The following is a 22862-nucleotide window of genomic DNA, read 5'->3' as shown; positions in this document are numbered from 1 at the left end:
CACCACCACCACCACCACCTCCCTCTCATTTCATCAATACCTTCCTGGTAACATAATGGGTAGTCCTTCCACTTCTGCCCCTAGCAGCCGACTAGCCTTGCAGTTATGCATTACAACCTAACTGACAGACTCTCCTCCTCTGTGCACAGACAGCAGCAATCAACCCTCAGACACTTACATGAGTTTCATCATTGGCCCCTGTGGTTCAGACATGCTTAATCCAAGAACGTAGTTGGGGGGGAGGGGGGGATCTGCTCGGATCATATAATAAACTGCAAAATAAGTGTGGAGAATCTTCTGACCATGTTCACAAAGTGTGTAACCGCTTTATTCCACTATAACAGGATTTTCTCCATACATCGTTACTGAAAGCCTGCACTTCATGATTTGACTTTAATTGATAGAAGCGGGAAGAAAACGGTGAAATAAGTTGTCCGATGATGACAAATTACCAAATATAATGGAATGATCATTCCACTTACAGTGAGAATTATGCATGCTCCTTGTTCTTATGAGATTTGAAAAATGGGTTATGTTAAGGGCAGAGCATTTAGTTGAACAGCCTTTTTCTGAGGGTGATTATCCATTTCAAAACAATGGACTTGAAAACTACCCCTCAAATGTAAATATGCATTCTATTTTATACAAGAAAAAGCTTCCAATACAATGTGGTTTAATTAAGCATTAATGTTAACAAAAAGCTAACAATAAGCTTCTTGTGAAAAACAATATTGCACTAATATAGCGTGTGTAAACGTGATTAGAGATACATATATAAAGTTGGAGCTGGGAAGTCTGTTGCTTATTTTGCTGAATGCACAAGGATTTATGGATTTTCCAAGGTTTATCGCACATTATTTGTAATTTCCACAGTTAGATGTTGTTTTCCGCTAGGATGCCGTTCGGAAATGTCTTTAAACAGCATCTAAAAATATAACTTCAAAAACAATTCAGAAAATGTAACTTCAAAAACCTATTACATTACTGCCTTATAGTTAACATGGAATTCCACTGTTGAGGATGTCATGGAAGGAGCTCCGATGTGTGTCTACATGTTTTTGCTGATTAGAGAGGCCAGAAGCATTAAACCCTTCATGACCTCCGCACTGTTGGTGGCATGAAGCAGAAAAGAAATATATATATATATATTTATCTCCTGTCATGTGTGAGTCAAGTAGATAAACCCTGACCTTGCACCGAACAAGAGCTGGTCTGTCTCTTGCTTTGCGGTTAAGTTCTTTTGGTCTGACAAAGCACTAATTGTGAGGCTCCTAACCCAAGCACCTGTCAACTTACACACGCAAGCACATACACAAACTCACGCACACTCAGAGAATCCCCTTTCAGTTTGAGTAGTCAGCTTTGACAGCGCACACCTTGGTGAAAAGACAAATGAATTAGTCACTTGATGACTCAAACATTCACACAAACAGATTAGCATTTTTAATATTTTTTAGGTCCTCTAAACAAGTCTACATCTGGAAGTAAAACTTGGATTTCTGTATTTAATGCACACACACAAAGATGACTCGCACAGTAGAGTAGTCTACCAGTATAAACAAGATCATATGATGAAATGCACTGAGTGTGGTAAGCTTGTGTGGGTCTCCTTAGACATTTGTCACGGACTTTTAGGATTAGTGTCACTGTGTTGAATTTCCTCGGAACACTAAAATAACAACTGGAGACATTGGAGGAGACCTCTACTAGGCCAAACAATCGCCTAAGAAACAAATCAACACACAGAGACAAGAGTCAATGTTAAAGGGGCATCGGTACTGAGGAGAAAAAATTGAATCGTTAAGTCTTCAGCCCCAATGAAAGATAGACCGTGACGAATCAGACACCTAAAAAACTTAGAAGACAGGCTTGACAGACGGTTGGAAAAAGAGAAAAACATGCCATAGCACTGACACAGGAGGAAACTCTAAACCTGACATAAATTCTAAAGCGAAATATGGGACTGTAAAAGTGTCAAGCATTGTAGTCTAACATCCCAATACCAAATAATGTTTCAAACTTGAGGTTGGTAATCTAAACTGCAAAGACCAGATGGGTCAAGATGACTTTTTACACGACAAGTTACTAAATGAAACCAAAAACCACTAAAACCAAACCAAATATTACATGGTGCAACAGTACAAGTAGGAAAAGTATAAATACATACATAATATCTAAGCAATCCACAAATGTGTCAAATAAATACATATAAACAATATAAACAAAAAGATAAAAACGAATAATATAATGCAGTGATCCATGATGTAAATATCAATGTTTTGTGTGTTATTACTGAACCTTTCAGCATGTATTTAACTGCTGACAGTATAGCAATACTGTATAGATACAAACATGAACTGAATTGTGCAATAAATGGATTTCACTTGCTTAGGGCAAGCTATAAATGCCTTAACGTATTTAATCTGCAATGGCAGAATAAGTTAGATAAAAGATAATGGCAAACGGGCAGAATAACATTGTCATATTTCTCAACTAAACACCGTGCTGAAGCACAAATACCTCATACACTGCTTATCTGAAAACATGCTTGCTTGCCATTTAATTCCTGGGAAAGCCTTACTTAAGGATAAGAGGTTATCATCTGGCAACAGCAATAACATCCTTGCATATAATATACACATGCTCCTAAATCACTCTGTAATATGAAAAGATTTGAGCCAGATATAAGCCATAAACCCATTTTCATATGAATCTCTTCATGTCGTATTATCTTGCTGATATTTAAGCACAGCAACAATCAATCACGGTCAAACTGATTATTTTTACATACAGCGTGCATTATACTTTAGTTTGTGCAAGGGGGATATGGTTTTAGAGGTATATATTGGGACTGAAGATTTGGAGGGGAGATTGTTGTCAATGATGTCACTGCACATTTTGAAAACTAAATTCATATTCAGGGGTTGTATTGCCACATGCAGAGCAGAAACAGCTAAGAATAGCATTATCAAAGGGAAATACTGTGTAATGAAAGGGAGAACCTTAACTCCAGGCATAAGAACAACAAATCTGAGTAAAGTAGTGTGAACAAAAGAGCAGAGTTTGAGAAGATAAGAAGGCATAAAGTATGTGCAATACTGTGAGAGTGCTAAGATGTACGGAGTGTGCAAATGTTGCTGTTAGATGAGACACTATTCTGAATATATTAAGGGTTTTCTCGCTTTTGTTTTATGTTGATGCTGTTATACCCCTGCTGCTCCTAAGTTCTGTTTATGATGTTTGGTTTATTCCCTTGCTGTACCTGCTGGGTAGTCTCCTGCAAACCTAGAGGTGACACTGTGACGAATTGCGTCACGCTGAACAAAGATTTCCAACCCGTACTACAAGAAAACTATAAGATACATTTGATTAAAGTCAGAAAATCTTGTCTTCGGGATTTAAATATAAGTATTAAAAGGTGTACTAAATCGCAACAGTGATAAAGATGTCATCATTAAGGTGATGTCTCCTTTCAAAACCATGAGTCTACTAAAGGTCAAAAGCTTGACTTACCGCTCTTTCAAGAAGTCAACCACTCTTCTGAAGTCATCAATGCAATACTCTCTCTTCATGTCCATGAGTACGCTGTCTGAGGCTGATTGCACAGGAACATGAAGGAAGGCATAAACACGCGGATGATTCAATATCTTCGCCATCTCCTAAAGACGAGAAATGAAGGGTACAATTTGTTAAATGTTTCAAAAGATTCAAGAAAGTAGGAGACTCACAAATGTATTCATGTGTTTACGGGGACTAATAATTATGATGATGAAAAGTGTTTTTTCGCCTCATTTTCTAATGTTCATTTATGTAAAACCAAACGCAAAAAGATTTGGGACCGTCACTGCATCTGTTGTTGTTCAATCGGTTTAAAATAACATGCTCTTTAATATGCCATATTAATTAGGATAGTGTTCAGGGCTATTAATTTTTTTTTCGTACCATCATTTCCACAACTAAAAGGCTGGAGAGGGCACAGATGTTAAATTTGTCTGATGGACATCATCAAGGTGGTATCATTAGCATGTTAATCACCACAAGAAGGGGAGAGAGAAAAGGAGAGGGAAGAATAAAATGATTTAATGATTCCCTACAAGAATGTGCTGATTGCAGTCCGTCTTCTCATTAAGATCTATTGAAATAGGTTCCTACTTTATGCGCAGACAAATGCACATGTACACGCACGTACGTGCACACACGTCCTCACACAGACAGAGAGCTCAGTCACAGTGCACCGTAGGGGGTTGACCACTGCAAGCTCCAAATTAGAAAGAATTAATTTGGATGGGGAAAAAAAGCTGCTTGATTGGTGACAGAAATCAGCTTGCTACAAATGTGAGAGAATATATGTATGTGTGTGCATGTGTGTGAGAGTGGGTTCAAGAAAAACAATTCAAGTACATCATAAAATAATGTTTGCTCTTGTACTGTGTGGAGAACTGACAATCAGTATTTCATTTCGAAGTGCTCCCAAACCACTCTGCTTTGAGTGATTTGATTATTCACAATTTTTTGGTCTTACCTAAGTTTTACATTGTCAGAAGAGCGACTGACCATCGACTTGCAAGCAACCTTAACATTAGTTTTCTTTCTTCTTTTAGATCAAAATATCAACTGATAACAGAAAAAGAAACTATTGAATATACAGCCAAAAGAAATTCATGAAAAACTGGAATATGTAAAGTAGCACATATGGTTGCTGTTATTTCCGTGTAAGAAAAATAATGTATGGGAAAAAAGCCTCACCTTGAAAAGAAAATAGTGTTGAATTTACTCAATGTCATTTTGTCAAATGGTTGCATGAAATAAGATCTGTGGGAGTGCAAACACGATTGCTGGATAGCAAAAAGATTTTCTAGTTCGACAATGTTAAATATCAACCAGGTATGCTGATAAACTCATTTTATTACTATTAAATATATATTCTGTATATAGTATAGGAACATATAAATATGTGATGATGCAATCTCTCAGGCTGACAACGCTGTACTGTCTTGATTGACTGGACAGCAACATAAAATTGTCATCATCAAAACATCAATGCTGAAGTGTTCACTTCATATTTATAGGTTTTAGTGCCGGAAAGTGTCCCAGTGTTTTATTCATTTTTTTTGTTTTCTTTGAGTTATTTCATCCTTCTCGTCTGCAAGATGATTTTTATCGTACGGTTAACTCCTAACTCTTCTGTCACTTCATACATCTGAGATATTTAATGATTAAACGGCTCAACTTTGTACGGCTCAATTTTGTTTTGTTGCAAATATTCAACCCCAATTTTGTTGAAATTGGGGTTTGTATGTGGTGGGCGTGTTAAAATTATTGATTACAGGGTCACCGGATGAATTTAAAGATGGCTTTTAGATTCCTGAAAAGTGTTCAACACTAGCTTATATATGGATATATATATTTTTTATCATAATACTACTGTCACTAAGGTGACTTCAAAAGAACAGACATACATTGAAGTGTGTGCTCTGAACCTATGCTAAATTTTACAGTAATATCATCAAAATAGAGCAAAAAAAAAAGAACACGTCAAAGAAACCATCACAGTTAGTGAGACATGCATGTCCAGTGTGAGTGTAATCAGCATGTACAGGTCATAGTATGAAGGCACACTGGGACGAAGCCATACTGTCGCCTTTAGCACTTGTGAACTGAGCTTAGTGAGCTGTCAATTATTTTGATGAGGAGAGTCATCTGTCTGGAGGTCAGCAATGGATACCAGGGTAGAAACTGGATCCATGCGTGTAAACTCCTTGTTTCTGCGTGGCTATGCTCATCGTAGTGTTGTTTTAGTATGCAAGCGGCATACATTATTAGGCAGTGCAATATGTTGCAGTCAAGATACCCCGGATGACTCCCAGATGACAGGGTTGCATATGTATACGAGTACTGGCGATGAATGAGGTCTGAACGTGGTAGTTTAAGAAGCAGGGCACTGCTGAAGGCAACTGCGGGATTAATCCATAAGGGGAGGAATTTTCATTCACATGAGCCATTTATCGTGTGTGTCTGACAGAGTGCATCCCATCCTCCAATCATTATCCACAATCCTGATATGAATCTCTGTCGTTAGCGATCCCTGCAGAGAGCAGGCCTTTTTAGTGCTCACGGACACTTTCGTGAATCCGCAGAGAAAATGATGTGGCGATAACGACAGCACGTTCAAACATCACCTTGTGAGCTGATGATCTTTTTCCGTTAAATTGTGGTACAAGTACATCTTTGAGGATGAGTTGTGATTATCAGTTTCACATCGGTATAACAGTGTGTCACTTTTTCCCTCCCTGCCCCATGAAGCCTATCATTCTCACTTACGCGAGTGAGACACAAAACCCTTTCATCTTCGCTATATCAGCTCTGATAAACACACAAATCAGAAAGGTTCTATTTAACTGCCTTAGCTCAAAGGATCTGATATCTAGCCCCTTAAAATCAGATAGCACTGAAAGGAACAGACAGTATACGGTAGGCAGGGAAAAAGGGAGGGTCGGGGGTAGAAAAACACTAGGTTGAAAGATCTCATACTAACTTATACGTCTCTCCTCTATTTCATAAAAAAACAAACAAACTGCAGTCTTTTGTTTTCTTTAGAAAGTTCTCTTCTGGGGATTTGACTGTTGCTCTCTGAACCATGGCCTTCCTGTGCTTGTTTGCAAGCTTACATTACAGATAAAATGTATTTTTTAGATTTTGGGGGTGACAAAGAGAGAAACATTCTGTGGTTTGTTAGTTCAGGAAGTCCAGAACCCAGTTATATATCAATGGACTCCCCCCAAGAATGTTATGGCAGATGAGAGATCTTGAAGGACGTAGGAGATCCCTTTGTAAATGGGTTTTTTGATCATTTGTCCAATGCTGAAGGGTAAAATGTATTATTTGTAGCTTGGGTTGAAATATTTATTTGGTGACAACAGCGCCGGAACTTGACTGGTGCACCTTATATATTTGGACACCTATACACAAACCCACAAGTTGTATTAAGTGGGTATACCCAAGGGAGTCTGAGGGGGAACCGTATTCTATATGTGTTCCCAGGATAGTACGTCAAATCCCACTTGGTGGGAAGTGCATTCAGCCGCAGCCAAGAGAAAGTGAGCTTCTTATGATATTATACATCTCAAGGATCGTACTTAATTTTCCCATGAGGGTAACGTCAGCATTCAACACCACACACAGTGTGGTTACGATACATGGATTGTACAAATAAAAAATCAATGGGACATTGCCATCACACGTTAATAGTGACTGAGCTGACTCTATTATGCATCTGAATCAGCTTGCAAAACAGTTTTGGAAGTAATTAAAAAATACATACACAATCATTTCAGTAATGTCTCAGGCTCCTTATTGGAACTATATTAATTACTTTTAAGTGTATTTTGTTTTAAGAACACGCAGTTACTCTGACTTTTTAAGTCCAACAAAAATGTCTGGTTACAAAATATTACAGATCTCAAATGAATGCATGCATGTTAAAGTTGTTTGTGTGTAAACCAATGACTTGTAGTTTCATTTAACTTTGTAAAACTCATTTCACCAGAATAAGACCATCTGCTGTTTTGAAAACGGGTTCGCGACTACCAATGATTGTGAATCCATATTTATGTACTTTGTGTGTTTTGCATATGTTGGTGTCTATTTTACTTCATATATTTAAAATGACAATATATAATTACTATCATTATTACAAACATATTTGTATAATAACAGATTGATACCAGAGATTTGGTAGACTAAAGGTCTTTTCATAAGTGAGCATATTTGTTTCACTTTGTATTATGAAATCCAAAGTAATTCAAGTGCAACCCATGAGTTTAGCGACACTCTCAGCAGGATTAAAAAAAAAAAACTAGATGCTGCCAAGTGGAGGAAAAAAAATGGCCCAATTAAAACACTTTCTAAAAAAAAATGAAGAAGAAAGGTGCCTGTGTCGAATTGCTGAGGCAGATGAAGCACACCTCGGCCTTCATCTACAGTGTTTAGTGAGGTGGAGCAAAATAGACAGGAAACAGCTGCACATTAGCAAGATATTCGGTGGTTTGTTAAAACGGTAGACGAAAGGCTTCAATGGTGAATGCAGTCTTAAGGTGTTGTTTTTGCTCATTAAATTCTCTAATTATACTGAAAAGAACTCAACATTTTCAATCTCCAACAACCATGGCAAGCATAGTCTCCAGAAACCCTTTAAATTGATTACCATCATTCAGAAAACAAAGAACTATGAAAGAAGCCAGAGGTCATAATTTCGAGACGTATGAGAACAGTTTGACTGTGGGGGCTTCATTTGGTGTGGCGGTCGCTCACACAATGCAACATTAAGCCGCTAATGTGAAGAGGCCCCCAAAGGGTTCATTAAAACAAAAATGGTCGTGAAGTGTTGGCATCTAAGTGTGTGCTCACGTAGTTTGCTTGTGCGCAAGTCTCGGTGTGAAGGTGAAAGATGGGTGTGGGGAATTATTCCGTATTTGTTCACATTTGTGAGACTTACTATCACATTGGAATAAAAACTTTCTTATGAGGCAATTTTAACATTTTAAAAGTCCATGTCATGGCATATGGGACTGCGAGATTTTTGTTAGAATAAAGCATGAAATGTAAAGTAAATTCCTCTGAGCTTGTATGGTCATTCATGAGCCCACTACTGCATAGCACTATGTGTGGAATGTGTGAACAGCATATCTAATAGCTCTCTGGTCAAACTCCGAGGATCTTTGAGGAGGATGTTTAATGGACAAGAGCAATTTCATTCATCTCAGCCTGGCTGATTGCTGCAACGTACGAGGCTACTTTCACACCTCATTTGCTGCTACCATGCTCAATTCAATCACACGCGGGGCTTGCAAAAGCAGCCGCGCAGGTAGCATCGTGTGCATGCGTGCACAGACACCTTACACGATCAAAGGATAACCTGGTGCACCTTTGACAGCCATTTAGCAATTCATTATCAGGTGGCTCAATGGACAGCTCGATGAATGGCAAAAAAAAAAAAATCTGAAAGTGTTAAAATGGAAGAAAACGAGGAACAAAAATGTGGCATTTTACTTAAAACGAAAAAAGGAAAATACTGATTGCTGAATGCAATCAACTAAAACGTCAGAGAGCAGAGGACCGAGAGAGGCGACTCTGCCTGTAACTGCTCCAATCAGCAAATGGTACTGAGGATGTCTGACAGGAGAAAAGAGAAAAAAAAAAGAGAGAGAGAGAAGAAAAAGGCAGCACATGAGAGGAAATTGCATGTTCTTGGGTGTCAGGCGGAGACAAGGCAGAGAAAAATGTGAGCGAGTGTGCTTGGAGGGGTGAACTTTTCAAAAGAAGAGAAGAGGTTACTTAACATTTTCAGTTTCAATCACGGCCATTTACTATGATGCTGTTTCACAGTATAAGCGCTGTTCTTTTTAAAATGAAAAGGGAGCAGGCTGTAATTTGGACATCACTCTATGTGATGACTACATCGACTTTTGGTCTTTATCATCAAAGCGTTCTTATTGTTGTGATTACCACTGTCACATAGAAAGTGGACAAAGTGTTGCAATTAGAAGAAAAGTGTATCTAAAGGTAGGAAAATGAGATGTTTTATTAATTTTACAGGAAACAGTTAAGAGGGAGAGAGGATGCAAGTCTGTCATAAAGACGAGAAATCAGCTCATTGTGTTGCGTATATTTCACTCTTCAACTTGGCCATATTACAGAAAGCTGCCTCCAAAGGGATGTGTAATGTGATGTAGAATGAATGAATGCACGAATGAATGCATGAATGAATGAATAAATGAACGAACAAATAAATAAATGAAATAAAATATAGAAATAATAGAATACTGGATACATAGGCGATATCGACCAAATAATGATAAACTAATCTGGCTACGTTTGAGAGGTTAATATTCCCTTGAAATTAAAAAAAGGATCTTTATCAGGTTTACTTTTTACGCCAATTAGCAACCTTATAGTTTATGGTTGCTGCAGGCTCAAAAGGAGCAAACAAAAAATATAATTCAGCAAAAAGTTGACATTGGTGCCAATAAGTAGATATCAACGTGGCGTTTACAAGTAGGTCAGCAAAGAGGGTTGTGGAAGTGGATAGGAAACAAATGAAGAAGTGAAGTGTGGGTGGAAGTTGAGTGAAGAAAGGGTAAATGGGGGACAAGAGCAACAAAAGGCAAAGATAAGTTGAAGATGATGACTCTTATCTTTTTTCTATTTAGGTTAATTGGCTGAGGAATTAAAAGAAAAAAAATATAATTCAATGTGATGCATGGACAGTAACAATAAACGGGTTGCGAGCATATGAAATGATTATTAAAATACACACAGAGAGACTAAGATAGTGTGTCATCCGAGCATATTTCTAATTATCAGTTAATTGTTATTCCCTATCATTAGGAGGGTGGTTTTTAATTGTAATGTAGCCAAGCAGAAACCCTACCTATACATGTGGGGGACAATTAGCCACCTCCATTAACCCCTGGTTAATTACAACCTCCACTGCTACATCCCACAGCTCTGTTCTCACTCCTCTTTACCCCTCAAATCTATCCCCGGGCCTTCATCCCCATTTTCCTGTAGTTCTGTCCTCATTTTAGTTTATGATAGCCTATCAGTCTTAATTGTTTGATTCAAATGCATATAGTGTAGGGTGTCAACTTTACAAGTTTGTCTTTCTTTTCTAGGTTAGAACTCCGTTTGAGTCCTCCATGTAATCTCTTTCTCCCTTTTTAATTTTCACTTCAACATTTCCAAATATATTTCCTCAGAGATTGATTGTAATTTCAAAAAGATAAGCACAACTGCTTCTCAGAAATGAGCAATCACATATTCATAGGATAAATATGGTGGGGGACTCTGGAAAAGTAAACTTGTGTAGAAAACACTATCATAACATCTTAAGACAAATGCAATTTTGGTCATCATAGCCCAAATAGAATACACAAAGTAGAAAAGAATGCTACAAGGATGACAATCAGCTTAATCATTTCAAAATAATTTTTAAAGTTGCATTTTACTAAAACTGGAAATAATCATTTATAAGTAGATTTAATTTATAAAATTATCATGAGGAACAGCTAATAATTTGAAATAAATAGTAACAATGCCGGCAGAACAGTGGCCTGGATGTGCCCTGCTTCTTGCTCAGAGTCAACTGAGATAGGATCCAGCACAGCCACTTGTTACAGTTTTTAGATGGAGAACATACTTTTAATTGTTAACTAATAATGTCTAGATATTACTGACAACTGAACAAATTCATATAAAATAATGGAATTATTGTTTGACCACATCATACATTATTGATTTATAGTAATTATCAATCTTGATTCATTCAAATTATTCCAACAAATAAGAGTCACATGTTAATCTATCCTCCACATTCCTTAAATATGTATTAATTTCTGCTCCTGCCTCCCCAAAAACAATTTGTTGTCTGGGTTAGTAAGTCTATTTCCTATTGAAAATTGTGACTTCATCTACGGTTACCACTGACTGAGACAATAGATGCAGAAAAAAACACACCAAGATAGGATAAAAACTGGGAGATTTCAATGATAGTAAGTCAGACTGACAAGACGCATGGCAAAGAGCAGCCTGAACGGAGAAAGGAAGAGGGCATAACAATGTCCATTGTTCCATTAGGCAAGGCAATAATGACTGATAAAACGAGACTACTAAAGAGGACACAATGGTCCTTAATTGACTCATTAGTGAGAGAGGAGAATGAACTGCACTAATGAATGGAGGTTTGCAGCCATACTGCTTGCTAAGCAAAACAGAAAGGCATTTAGTTTATTAAATCTAGACAAAGCAATATTTGTCCACTAGAAGCGATAACAAAATGCCACAGGGACACCACAAAACAAAAAAAGGAAAAAAAAATCTCTACACTCAGCTCTATTATCATTATTAGTATTTTTTTTTTTCCAAAGACACGTTCTGACAACATCTCCTGGAACCCTTGCCATGAATTAACACAAATGTTTGTGGTTTTATGTACCTCAAGGTGTTCCAGGATGTAAGGAGGGTTGGTCATCCCGAGCCTAAGCATAGCCCCTTCAGGAATCTCCTCAACCAGCCTCCACAGTAGACTGGGCAGGTCAGTCCCAATGTCTCGGCCATAAGCTCCAGTGTCTTCGCTGGTCAGCCAGACTTCACATACTCCCTCTAAACAGACATAAAAACAAGACAATATTGCAGACGTGAACAAAAGACCCTTTTCCATTGAACAATGTGATTCAATACAGTTAAGTGTAGTGTAAATATTGTGCGTCTTTTGTAAAGGATCCTAAATTATTGCGGCACCCATTTGTCGAGGGTTGCAGGCTCACCCAACATCAGCTCAACAAACTGCCATCCCCTAATTAGCTGACACACACACACACACAGACACACACACACACACACACACACACACACTCACACTCGAAGAGGAATTAAGATCGTGTTCGTTGTTCAGTATACAGATAATATCCGCCTTGTACCGTGTCACGTCATCTTTAGTTAACTCATTAGCAAGCTGCATGTTGTCCTCCTGCTATGAAGACGCCTACATACGTAGCCCGCGGTAGAAACACATGCCGGATCAAGATGAACCGGTGTAAACTGTAAACCGGCAAGCAGAACTGAACTGTGCAGCTTGAGACGCAGCTTTAATTTCACTTGTGCACGAACAATACATTGCCACGGTAAATACATATAACACAACCTTATTGTGGTAACTAGCATGCAATACACAAGAGGACTTTCTTTGCTACGAGAAGGAACCCTGGAGGATCGTTTTTATTATTAATTGGATTTCATATCACCTTATTTCAGACCTGTGTCTGCAATACAAACATACTTGAAAAGGGGAGCTTTCACAATTTTATACAAAAGAGGATGATTAAAAACAGCAGCTTTTTTTCCCCTTCAAATTTAGGAACTAAAGAAAAATTAACATATAATGTCAATCTAAATAAAATTAAAATATCCACCTTAACTCAATTTTATTTATGAAGACCTTAATAACAAGAAAGAGTCTCAAAGGGCAAACAGTTGCCAAATAATAATAACATAAGTCTTAACTATTTTTCATGTGAGTAAAAGTATTTGAACATATTATTGACATACAGGTGTAATTTGTTGCCCAGATGTGCTGTAATACATTGATGTTTCAAATAATAAATATCACCAAATGGCAATGGTCTGTTTCAGATTTCCATTTCGTTGCAGAGGTCTGCATTTATTTGGTTAAGAGAGCTGCCGGTTGGTGGGAAAATAAGCAATTGTGAAGCTGAGAGAAAATGGAAAATCAATCAGAGCCACTGCGCAAATGTTGGCCATAGCCAGTAGGAGTGATGGAGGTGCAGTCTATTTTTCACAGAAGACTTAATGGAAAAAAAATAGACTACTGTTGCTCCACCCAAAGTTACAAACGACTCATAAAAAGAAGTTAAGCAATTACAGGCAGACATTAGCCAAAAAGGACAAAAACAGCCCTTAAGAATTGTGCGATAAAGTATATTGGATGGATGACACTAAAATGAATTTATCAAAGTCAAGGAGGAAAAGCTTAAGCTTTGAAAAGGTTCTGCTCATGATCTCAAACTCAGCTACGTGAAACTCCACGGAGGTTAAATCAAGGCTTGAGCAGAATGCCTTCTTCTGGAACAAGCTAATCAATATATGCATTAATACAACACATGATTTTTTTTTGCTGTAAAACTCAAATGTCCTCGGTCAACAGAAAAAGAAGACTTAAATTCAGTTTGGAGTACAGACAACTGAAACGTTACTGAGGAGGGGGAAAAAAAGGGCTACATTTGACATTCAGTAGTCAGTTTTATGCACAATTATAGTCCAAAATGCTAATCAAAAATCACACCAGTCCCTTTAATTGCTGATAAGACTTTCCTTGTCATTGATTCTTTGCTGCAAGGCCATCACAGTCACTCACAATAATTAAAATAACCACCTTATAAACATGATTCTCGTAAAGTGAAGGTCATCTACAGCAAGAGGAGATTTATCCTGCTTTGTGCTAAATTAGAGCATCGCTGACTACTACAGCTTAATGAGCTAACTGTCATTAGGCTGCAGGTCTGGAAATAGTTGATTGTCTGCTTAAGCTATGTGTTACGACATACCCCGGATCATGCAGGCAAATCTAAATGCATTTGCACTTGCAGGGAGGCAGTGGTACACACTCACTGACACACAACTGTCATCCCCATTAGCCAAGTGGAGTCGGACGTAAAGATGCATGTGGTCATTCAGAGAGGAGAAATGGTGTGACTAATTGGATGCGTGTGAGTGTGGAACACTTAAAGGAGTAAAAGCATATTTAAAGGTGTGCAGGGAACCACAAAAATTAAAAATGATAATTGTCCAGATTAAGAGGGTTTTCAAAGGCTCATCATCATTGACAATAGGATGCACTAATGGTTTTTGCAGGACAGCTGCACCTACAAACACATCCATCAATCACGCATGATCAAGTACTGAGCAAGACACACACATGCAGACACACGTGCACACAAAAAAAACAACAACGGGATAGTGGGAAGATCTGCTTCTGTATGCAATTAATTAAAGACAGTTCACCTTGGACCAGCAATCAGAATGGCTTGGTTCATTAAATTCACCTAATCGCTATCTTAAGTTATTAATTTGAAATTTGAGGAAGTAAATGGGGACTTTTTTAAGGATACGCTGGTATACCATTTTGCAGATAGTGGAGGTGAAGGTTAATTGAGGATAAAATGACGTCAGCAACAACCAATGTGGAGTAAAACATAAGATTAAAACGAGTGGTGGATTGTGCATGCGTGTTTTATATGTGAGCAATGTCTTGGCAATTAATTGCTGCGGATTTCTTATTTTTGTTTGTTTCTTTATTTGAACAATGGGCAAATTCACATCAGCTAATGTTACTTTGTATGGACTCAAAAAAGCCACGCTCTTGCCTTTGCTTGCATCATGCATGATTGATGTATTCCTGTAGCTGCCACAAAAAAGACATCACATTTTGTGTCAAAGCTCTGTCCTAGTTAATTGCAAGCCACATGCTTTAGAAAGAACTAGACCTGCTGTAAATGCAGCAGGGAGCTAATTTTGTCCTTTTCAAAACAAAATTCCAGTCACTTCGCACATGCTTCTGCCAAGCCATTAAGCCTGGATATTATTGTCTAATATTAAAATGTTCATGGTCCTCTGCTAATTATGTTTTCGGGAAAGAGGCCACATTGCAGGGGTCCCAATACACCCAATGACCTGCCCAGTTGATTGCAGCCTCTGCTTGATCAGTAGGCTTGTTTGTATTATCACGTCAATCGGGTTACCGCTGGCAAAAGATGTGAGCGTTGAGTCGGAAATGTTAGCTTGGTCTCCCTCATCTGTGCACTAAAACATACACAGCTGTTTCCTCTGCTTTCAATATGTGGAGCAAAATGAGGGGCCACAAATTGTATCAGAAATTCCATTGCTAAGGCATATTAATGGAAAATATGACATCCTGAATTAAAATTAACTTTTTATCTTGCATTCAACTTCCTGGGGTTTACTACAAGAACTACAAAATGGTAAACCAAGAATCTTTACATGAAAAGAATAGTTAAATAGTTGTAATGAAAATGAACCCATGGCAACAATCTCAAAGCACTTTGATTACCTGAAATAGTGGTAATGGGCAAATGCATGAAAACCAGTAGTAGCAATCTCACTTTAAAAATAATTGATGGATAGTATGCCATGGAAACTACACTAGAGAACGTAGCATTGCCATGCAAACTACACTAAAAAGCGGAGAGGTAAAAGTAGACTTTGCTGAAAAAGTCTGAATGTTATACAACTTTTGAATTGTGGTCAAAATGTTGCTGCAAACCTCGTATGTGCATGTTCATGAAACAAAACCCTCAAGCCTAACCATTTTATTTCAGTAACTCAACAAATGTAAACAAGGGCCAAGGCAGAAGAACTTTTCCTGCACACAATTGCCATTCAGTTGACTTTGGCACAGCCTCGTAAGGACCGCAAAACAACGGAAGATGAAAGGAGACAAGGGACTGGCGGTAACTTATGTGGGCTAAAGAGCAGGACCCACTTTGTTTAGGGTATGAGCAGTCTTAGCTGCCAAAGAGAAGTACAGACACAAAGAATAATACACAGTACCAGAGGAAACAGCTGTGCAGAGGCCTGAAGCTGTGACCACCCATACCTATAGCATACAAACAGCATGAAATCATGTAAGCACACCTGCAAAATCTAATCAAATTAAAAAGCATGATCTGAACACACACACACGCGCACACACACACACACACACACATTAAACGGCGATATAGTCTGTCAACAATTAACATATTAAATGCCAATAAAAAAAAAAATGAACACGTAAGGGGTGTTGGCATCTCTGTAAAGAGAATTGTCATTATTGTACATTAGAGAATAATTTGCTTTTCGACAGATTACCTCTTCCATATGTTTAATTTTCTTGTAATAAATATTTGATCTATTAAAGGTCATCTTTCTTAGAAGGATCAACTGGATACTTCCACTGGCTTAGACGTTTTTAACAGATTGTAAATTACATGAGCATGAAAATGATCTCATTAAACTGCAGTAAAACCCAATTTTCCCAGTCACAAATCAACCCATCACTTTAAATGTTACAAAACATGCAGTATGCAGCATGTGAGTGAGCTTGACAGTAGAAGAGGAAAAGAAAAAATGTTTTGATCTTTTTTTTTTTTACGTTTCTATCAGTGGACTGTCCATGTAAACAAATCTGCGGTCTACACAATGGTAAATGTTTACACTTTAAACACTCACGCCCTCATCACACATCACGAGGGCTTAAAAAAATGCTTAGCTGTGTGTTTCTTTGTGTCATGGAAAACAAGGATTTGATACAGTCTAACAGGATCAGCTTCATGTGCATTATAATCTATAATCTAATAAAGCACTCACGCAACCAGTAAGAAAGTGCATGACCTCATGAACAGCAATAACAGCTTGGATAGATCCCTTTGAGAATATTAGCTTAAGTGATCTAACAGCTTGTACAGTATATTCTTCATCTGGTATCTGTAGTTTAAAGCATTTTAAATGGAAAGGATATGGAGGTCAAACGTACCAAGAACAGCCCAGGTTAGTTTGGGATTTTTATTTTTCCTGAAACCATTTTAAATAGGTGGCATATGCACCACTCAGTGAACACTCCTTTTTAAATGATTTAAATAAGCCTCAACCGCGACTCGTTTCCCTTGATTTGACCCGAGTCAACTCTCCGAGTCGATTCCCATGGAGATGATAATTAGACAGAATATAAATATGCACAAACACACATCTGCCTGGCACAAAGAGAGAAGAGGATAAACATAGCACAAGGATCGATACGCTTCCCCAAGTGTATATTCAGCTTGTTAACTCACAGCAATTCACAAAGAAACAACACAAAGCTAAAGAAAGAATACCGCGTCAATAGCATGCACCGTTGTGTTATGTTCAGATCTATAGCTTCTCATCACAATAAATAACAAGAACATGGAACGTGAACTTAAAGAAGGGGATAATTGTTTATGAATATCACTATGAAGGGGATTCAGGCAGATAACTCTCCATGGTTATGATCACCGCATTTAGGATGTTCAATTGTACAAGTTCTGATGTACTAAGAGAAAGTGAAAATGTCTATTTGTAGTAGCTACTGGTCAGAGACACCAACATGAATATGGACAAGGAATTTTGTAATTATATGATTCATTTTTGTAATCACATACGAAGAGAACACACATCTCATACATAAGCAGGCAATAATTCTTGCACTATGCTGCCATGACTTAAAGGCCTGTATGACCTTCAATTACTTTGGTCCCACCCCCATCCAACAGTCAAGCCCCCCATGGCTGTCTTGTGCCTTTGCAGTAAACCTCTCCACCCACTTCGGGAAAGAGACTAATTTGACGCCAGATGTCAACAACAGCAAGTTGAGCAACTGGAAGGAAGAGTACGTCTGACAGTGTGCATGCTACAGCAGTGACCATTTGTCATTGTCAATATTAACTGTACTGTATGCGCAAGTGCTTTTTGATTTATGTGCGGCTGCCTGACATCAATATAATTCTTGTGACATAACTTCATCCCAACATATGATAAATCAATTTTCCCTAATTATTTGATGCTATATCATTACTGTTTGGACCACAAATCAACCTGAACTTGATGCCATTTAAGAAGAGAACTATTATTGTTGGTTTGTAACCATACTCCATACACAGTTTGCTTCTTTATTAAAATAAAGGACGCTATGCAGTAGCCTTTGCATACATATAATGAAGCTTTATATAAAAAGATAAACATAAACGTGATTAGTCCCATGCCACTCCTATTTCCATACATTTCAACACGCATGAAAAAATGCCACACACACACAGACAGAGTTCAGCGGGCATAAGTAAACGGCTTAATTTAGAGTAACAAGTGTTGATGTGGAGCGTGGGCAGCCTGGCAGGTAGCATCATCCTTGTGGATTAAACCAACACGCACTTTGTATTATGCAAATATCCCCTCTCAGGCATGTTTACATTAAAAAAGATGCATGTATGCACACACACACACATATACATGGATGTGAGCAAGTTTAATGAAGAGCCAACACAATCCTTTAAACAACACGTGTCAGCTTTAACCTAGTTTCCCAGAGTTTCCAAACTACAGGCATGACCTTCTGCACACGAGATAAAGTGCCTGGATACATCAAAGCTTTTACTGGTGTGTTTGTGAGCATGCTCGTTGCATGCAATGTATGTGAGGGGGAAATGTGCCATATAATATATGGGTCAGACATATTGTATGGCTATATCAGAAGTAATTGGCAAAGGGGCTCTTCAGTTCTACGTTTGTGCATGTGTGTGTGCTGGTGGATATACTTATATTTGCGCGTGTGTATATGAATGTATAGGGTCGACTGGAAGAGATGTTACATCCTCCCTTTCATCTTTTCTCTGAGTGTGTCAAGACAGAAGTATCTTGTGAAGTTTTCCCAAGCAGATGGACGGCTACATAAGAGGAAAGTGGATCTGTAGGGACAAGTACAGCTCTTGACAGAAGTGCTCCAAGCTATGAGTATTTGCTGTGAACTTTGGAGTGGAGAAATTCTGAGGTGATGGACAGAGAAGAATAGTTGAGTAAATTGCCAATTGTTCACTGATGTTTCATCTAAAAAAAAAAATCACCTTAAACGTGCAGTGGCAGATACCCTGTTTAAATTTTATTCAATGGACCAGAAGCACAAAAGGTAATAATAAGAAATCTCAGTTTTCTATAAAATGGCATTTAATCTATGAACTTCAACACGTGCCTTCATCAGAATTGAAGGAAGAGACTAATTTTGGCCCATATTAAGTCCTTGATTCATGTTAATACCTCACAATGGGTGCAAAGATAACCAGTTACCTGCTTTTGCATTAGAACAAATGTCCAGCAGAAAGATGATATTAGAGTGAAGCCACCAAAGACTAAAAAAAAAAAAAAAGGAAAACGTATAACTGTTGGAACAACCCATGGAGTATCCAAATTTTAAAAATCTAATGTATGCATAGTTTGTACATATGTTATGCGTTTGTGTACATGTGCGTACAAGATGCTTCTCAGCAATCAGCACACTTACACCGCTGTATATTTTGTTTGCACACCAGTCGGGGAAGCTGCCCAAAACAACAGAAAAGCTAGCTCAGATGACAAAATGATTGAATGCACAAACACCGAATTGAGTCTAGGGTGGTTTTAGAGCCTTGCTGAAGTTTACAAGATTAATAGAAACCCTAAACAACCTTTTTAATCAGTACTTTCTTCCAAGGCTAATTAAAACATTTTAACATTTGAGTCATTATTTTCTCTTGTACGTAACTGTAAATTACAAAGTCTATAGAAAGGGTTATCCATCATACAGGAATCATCCACACTTGACCCCAATGTCAGTCTATCAGGATAATGAACATGTACAATGCGTCATTAAAAGCGCATGAATTGAAGCCAAAGGGGGGGGGACGAATGTCGACAGGGCTCATGGATAAGAAGACGGAGAGGCTGACACACAGCGAGTGTCAGAGGGTCTAAGAGTCAAAGGAAGCTGTAGGGGGCAGATCACATCTCGGTTCACAGAGCTCAGAGAACAGGAAGACACTGAGAGCAAACACGTACACACCCACACTCATAACATATGGAAATGACTTCCTATTAAAAAGCTATTGAGGTTGTAATAGTTCATATCTGCTGTCAAAGAAGTCAAGGCAACGGACACACACACACACACAGGCACACACACACACACACACACACACACACTTATGATTAATCAGACGTAATAAGGTTTAACTTTAATTCAAGGCTGTCGACCTAATTTCTGTTCATATTGTGTAAGGGTGTGTGTGCGCACTGGCCTGTGAGCTTGTACAGAGACTAATTTGATAAATAATAATATGTTTGGTCAGTATTTATGCTAATTTATTCATGACCACCGGCAGGCATCATGTTTTTGTTTGTTAATTTGCTTAGTCGGCGTGTGTCTGTGTGTATGTAAAATGAGTTACTGTGGCAAACTCTGATGAAGTTCACTTGCAACCTTGTGTGTTTTTTTTCTCTCATTGGTCACTACAACAATGTGGCTTGTATAACTGCATTATATTATAAAAAACTGCATTTATAACAACAGTGTGCACATGTTAATTTGGAGGATTGATATTTACATAAATTTGATAATGTAAATATAATGTGTATGTAAATGTTAGTATTTTTTTAAACATGCATTACATTCTTTATTATTGCCCAGGGCTAATGACTTAATAGATAAGGGTTGCAAGTTTAATATTGCTAGAAACAGTATTATCAGAAGCACACAAACAGAAAAGAAAAAAAACAGAAGAGTTGCTGTTTATATATTCGTATGCAAGAAAATCAACAGAACCTGACATGAGCAAGCACTTGTCGACGGATGCAAGGGAAAACTCCCTCTGTGGGGCAACTTGCCTTGCTTTGAGATGGAGAGAGAGTGAAGAGACAGACAACAGATAGAGAGCGAAAACAAGATAGAGGAGTTAAGCAGCCAGGGGGAAGGATGAGGGAATCATGGGCACAACTGCCATGTCAACAACAATAATGACGGCAATAACGACAAAAATGGTCCGCTCACAACACAAACGTCCCCACGTCAAGGCTTATGATTGACAGGTGCCATGTTTCCAGGTCGTGGAATCAACTTTAAAGTAAGATTACTTTTTATTCATGAGTAGGTATTTGTGAGGGATCCCCACAGAGTGTGCCCGCACACGCATGCACGCACACATATACACACACATGCACACACACACAAACACGTTCACACACTTCATCAGCATGGGAGAGTCTTCCCCCTAACCTACACACGCAATGGGGGTCAGAGGGAATCAAAGAGAAGGCTTTTCTCCAGCATGACAGATGCCAGGAGAGGCCATCTTGTCAGGCAAAAACACTCAACAGCTTCTTCAGCCGAAAACCTGAAGTGACATTTACTGGTGGTTGAGAGCAAGCCAGACATGTCAGCACAGTCCCAAATGTGAAAGCATAAACACGCATGCAGCAAAATTACACTAAATTGCAGAAAGTAATTGCAGCACATGATTTTCATTTCTGGCCTCTCTTAGGCATACATTGTTACAATTTGCACAAATGTGTGCCCACATTACCATCTTAAAAGTTGAAGAAGCGACAATTTAATGTGACACTGAGAATGAGGTTGCAGGAAGGACCAGTTTCTCACAAATTAAAAAAACAACTGTGAACCTGAGAGAAAAAATATTTGCTTTTTGCTTCAGACATTTGTTTGTTGAAATTTAAAATTAAATAAAAATGAAAATGTTTTTTAGATAAACAAAAACTACTGTATTTTCCGGACTATAAGTCGCTTCAGAGTACAAGTCGCACCAGCCATAAAATGCATAATAAAGAAGAAAAAGACATATAAGTCGCACTGGAGTATAAGTCACATTTTTGCATTGTGATGATGCAGTTATTCAATCAAAGGATTTGAAACTAAATGCTACTTGTTTTTGAGTCGATACGTGCCAATCATTTTGCTAACCAAAATGTTAAAATTTCATTAAAAACAATAATTTTATGGTGTCTATCAAATTCATATGCAATGTTCATATAAAGGCTGTATGTCATCCCATATATTTTAATATCAAATCCAAATATCTTCAGTCAAACAATTAGGCTCAGTGTTCCATTACATGCAGCAGATGCCAAAAAGTGCCAAGAACGCATTTGTGCAGATTTACTCGTAAACAGAAAAAAATAAATAAATGCAACATTACCTTCACACACACACAAAAAAATCCTCATTAACTGTAACTCGCAACATTGTTGCACAGACTTCAACACAAGCTGATCAGACTGCAGGGCAGGCTGACACAGATTCCTGTCCAAACATGTCCTGACATGTACAGACATGTACCCAACTTGGAAGCCCCCAAAACATCCTAAATGTTTCTCATTTTCCATTAATACATGGTTTCTTTTATTATTGTTATTGCTTTATTCATTCATTCATTCATTCATTCGTTAATTCATTCATTTTATTTATTTAGGTATTTGTTTGTCATCTGCTGCTGCACAAAAACACTGCATTTTGATGATCCCTCTTTCAATTGGTTCCTTAACATTTTATGAAATAATAAGTCGCTTGAGTAGTGGAAGAAACATTTACACACTTACTACCAGTCAGGCAAGGGCAATGAAGCCATTTGCAACCTGAAGCAACCAAAGAGAGCAACAGAGTTAAAAGAGTGGAAGGGAACATTACTGGAGGACATATGCAACAGTTTGCACTATGTAGCATTTCCAAACATTTC

The 22862-nt window shown here is 38.0% G+C and overlaps 1 protein-coding gene across 2 annotated transcripts in view; it reads right to left on the bottom strand.

Moving 5' to 3' along the window:
• Nucleotides 1-22862, bottom strand: part of cdkal1 (CDK5 regulatory subunit associated protein 1-like 1) — a 171492-nt gene that overhangs the window by 85152 nt on the left and 63478 nt on the right. For both annotated transcript variants that reach the window (XM_088386707.1, XM_088386706.1), the window contains exons 10-11: nucleotides 11993-12159; nucleotides 3514-3659 (exon numbers count right to left, since the gene is read on the bottom strand). In XM_088386707.1, the coding sequence (XP_088242833.1) occupies nucleotides 3514-3659; nucleotides 11993-12159 (313 nt within the window). The remainder of the gene's footprint in view (nucleotides 1-3513; nucleotides 3660-11992; nucleotides 12160-22862) is intronic.

Source organism: Syngnathus floridae, chromosome 10, assembly GCF_059516105.1.
Source record: "Syngnathus floridae isolate MCC-2025c chromosome 10, RoL_Sflo_1.0, whole genome shotgun sequence".
In the NCBI taxonomy this organism is placed as follows: Eukaryota; Metazoa; Chordata; class Actinopteri; order Syngnathiformes; family Syngnathidae; genus Syngnathus; species Syngnathus floridae.
The sequence above is the reverse complement of the archived record's forward strand: the minus strand, read 5'-3'. Positions and strand labels throughout refer to the sequence as shown.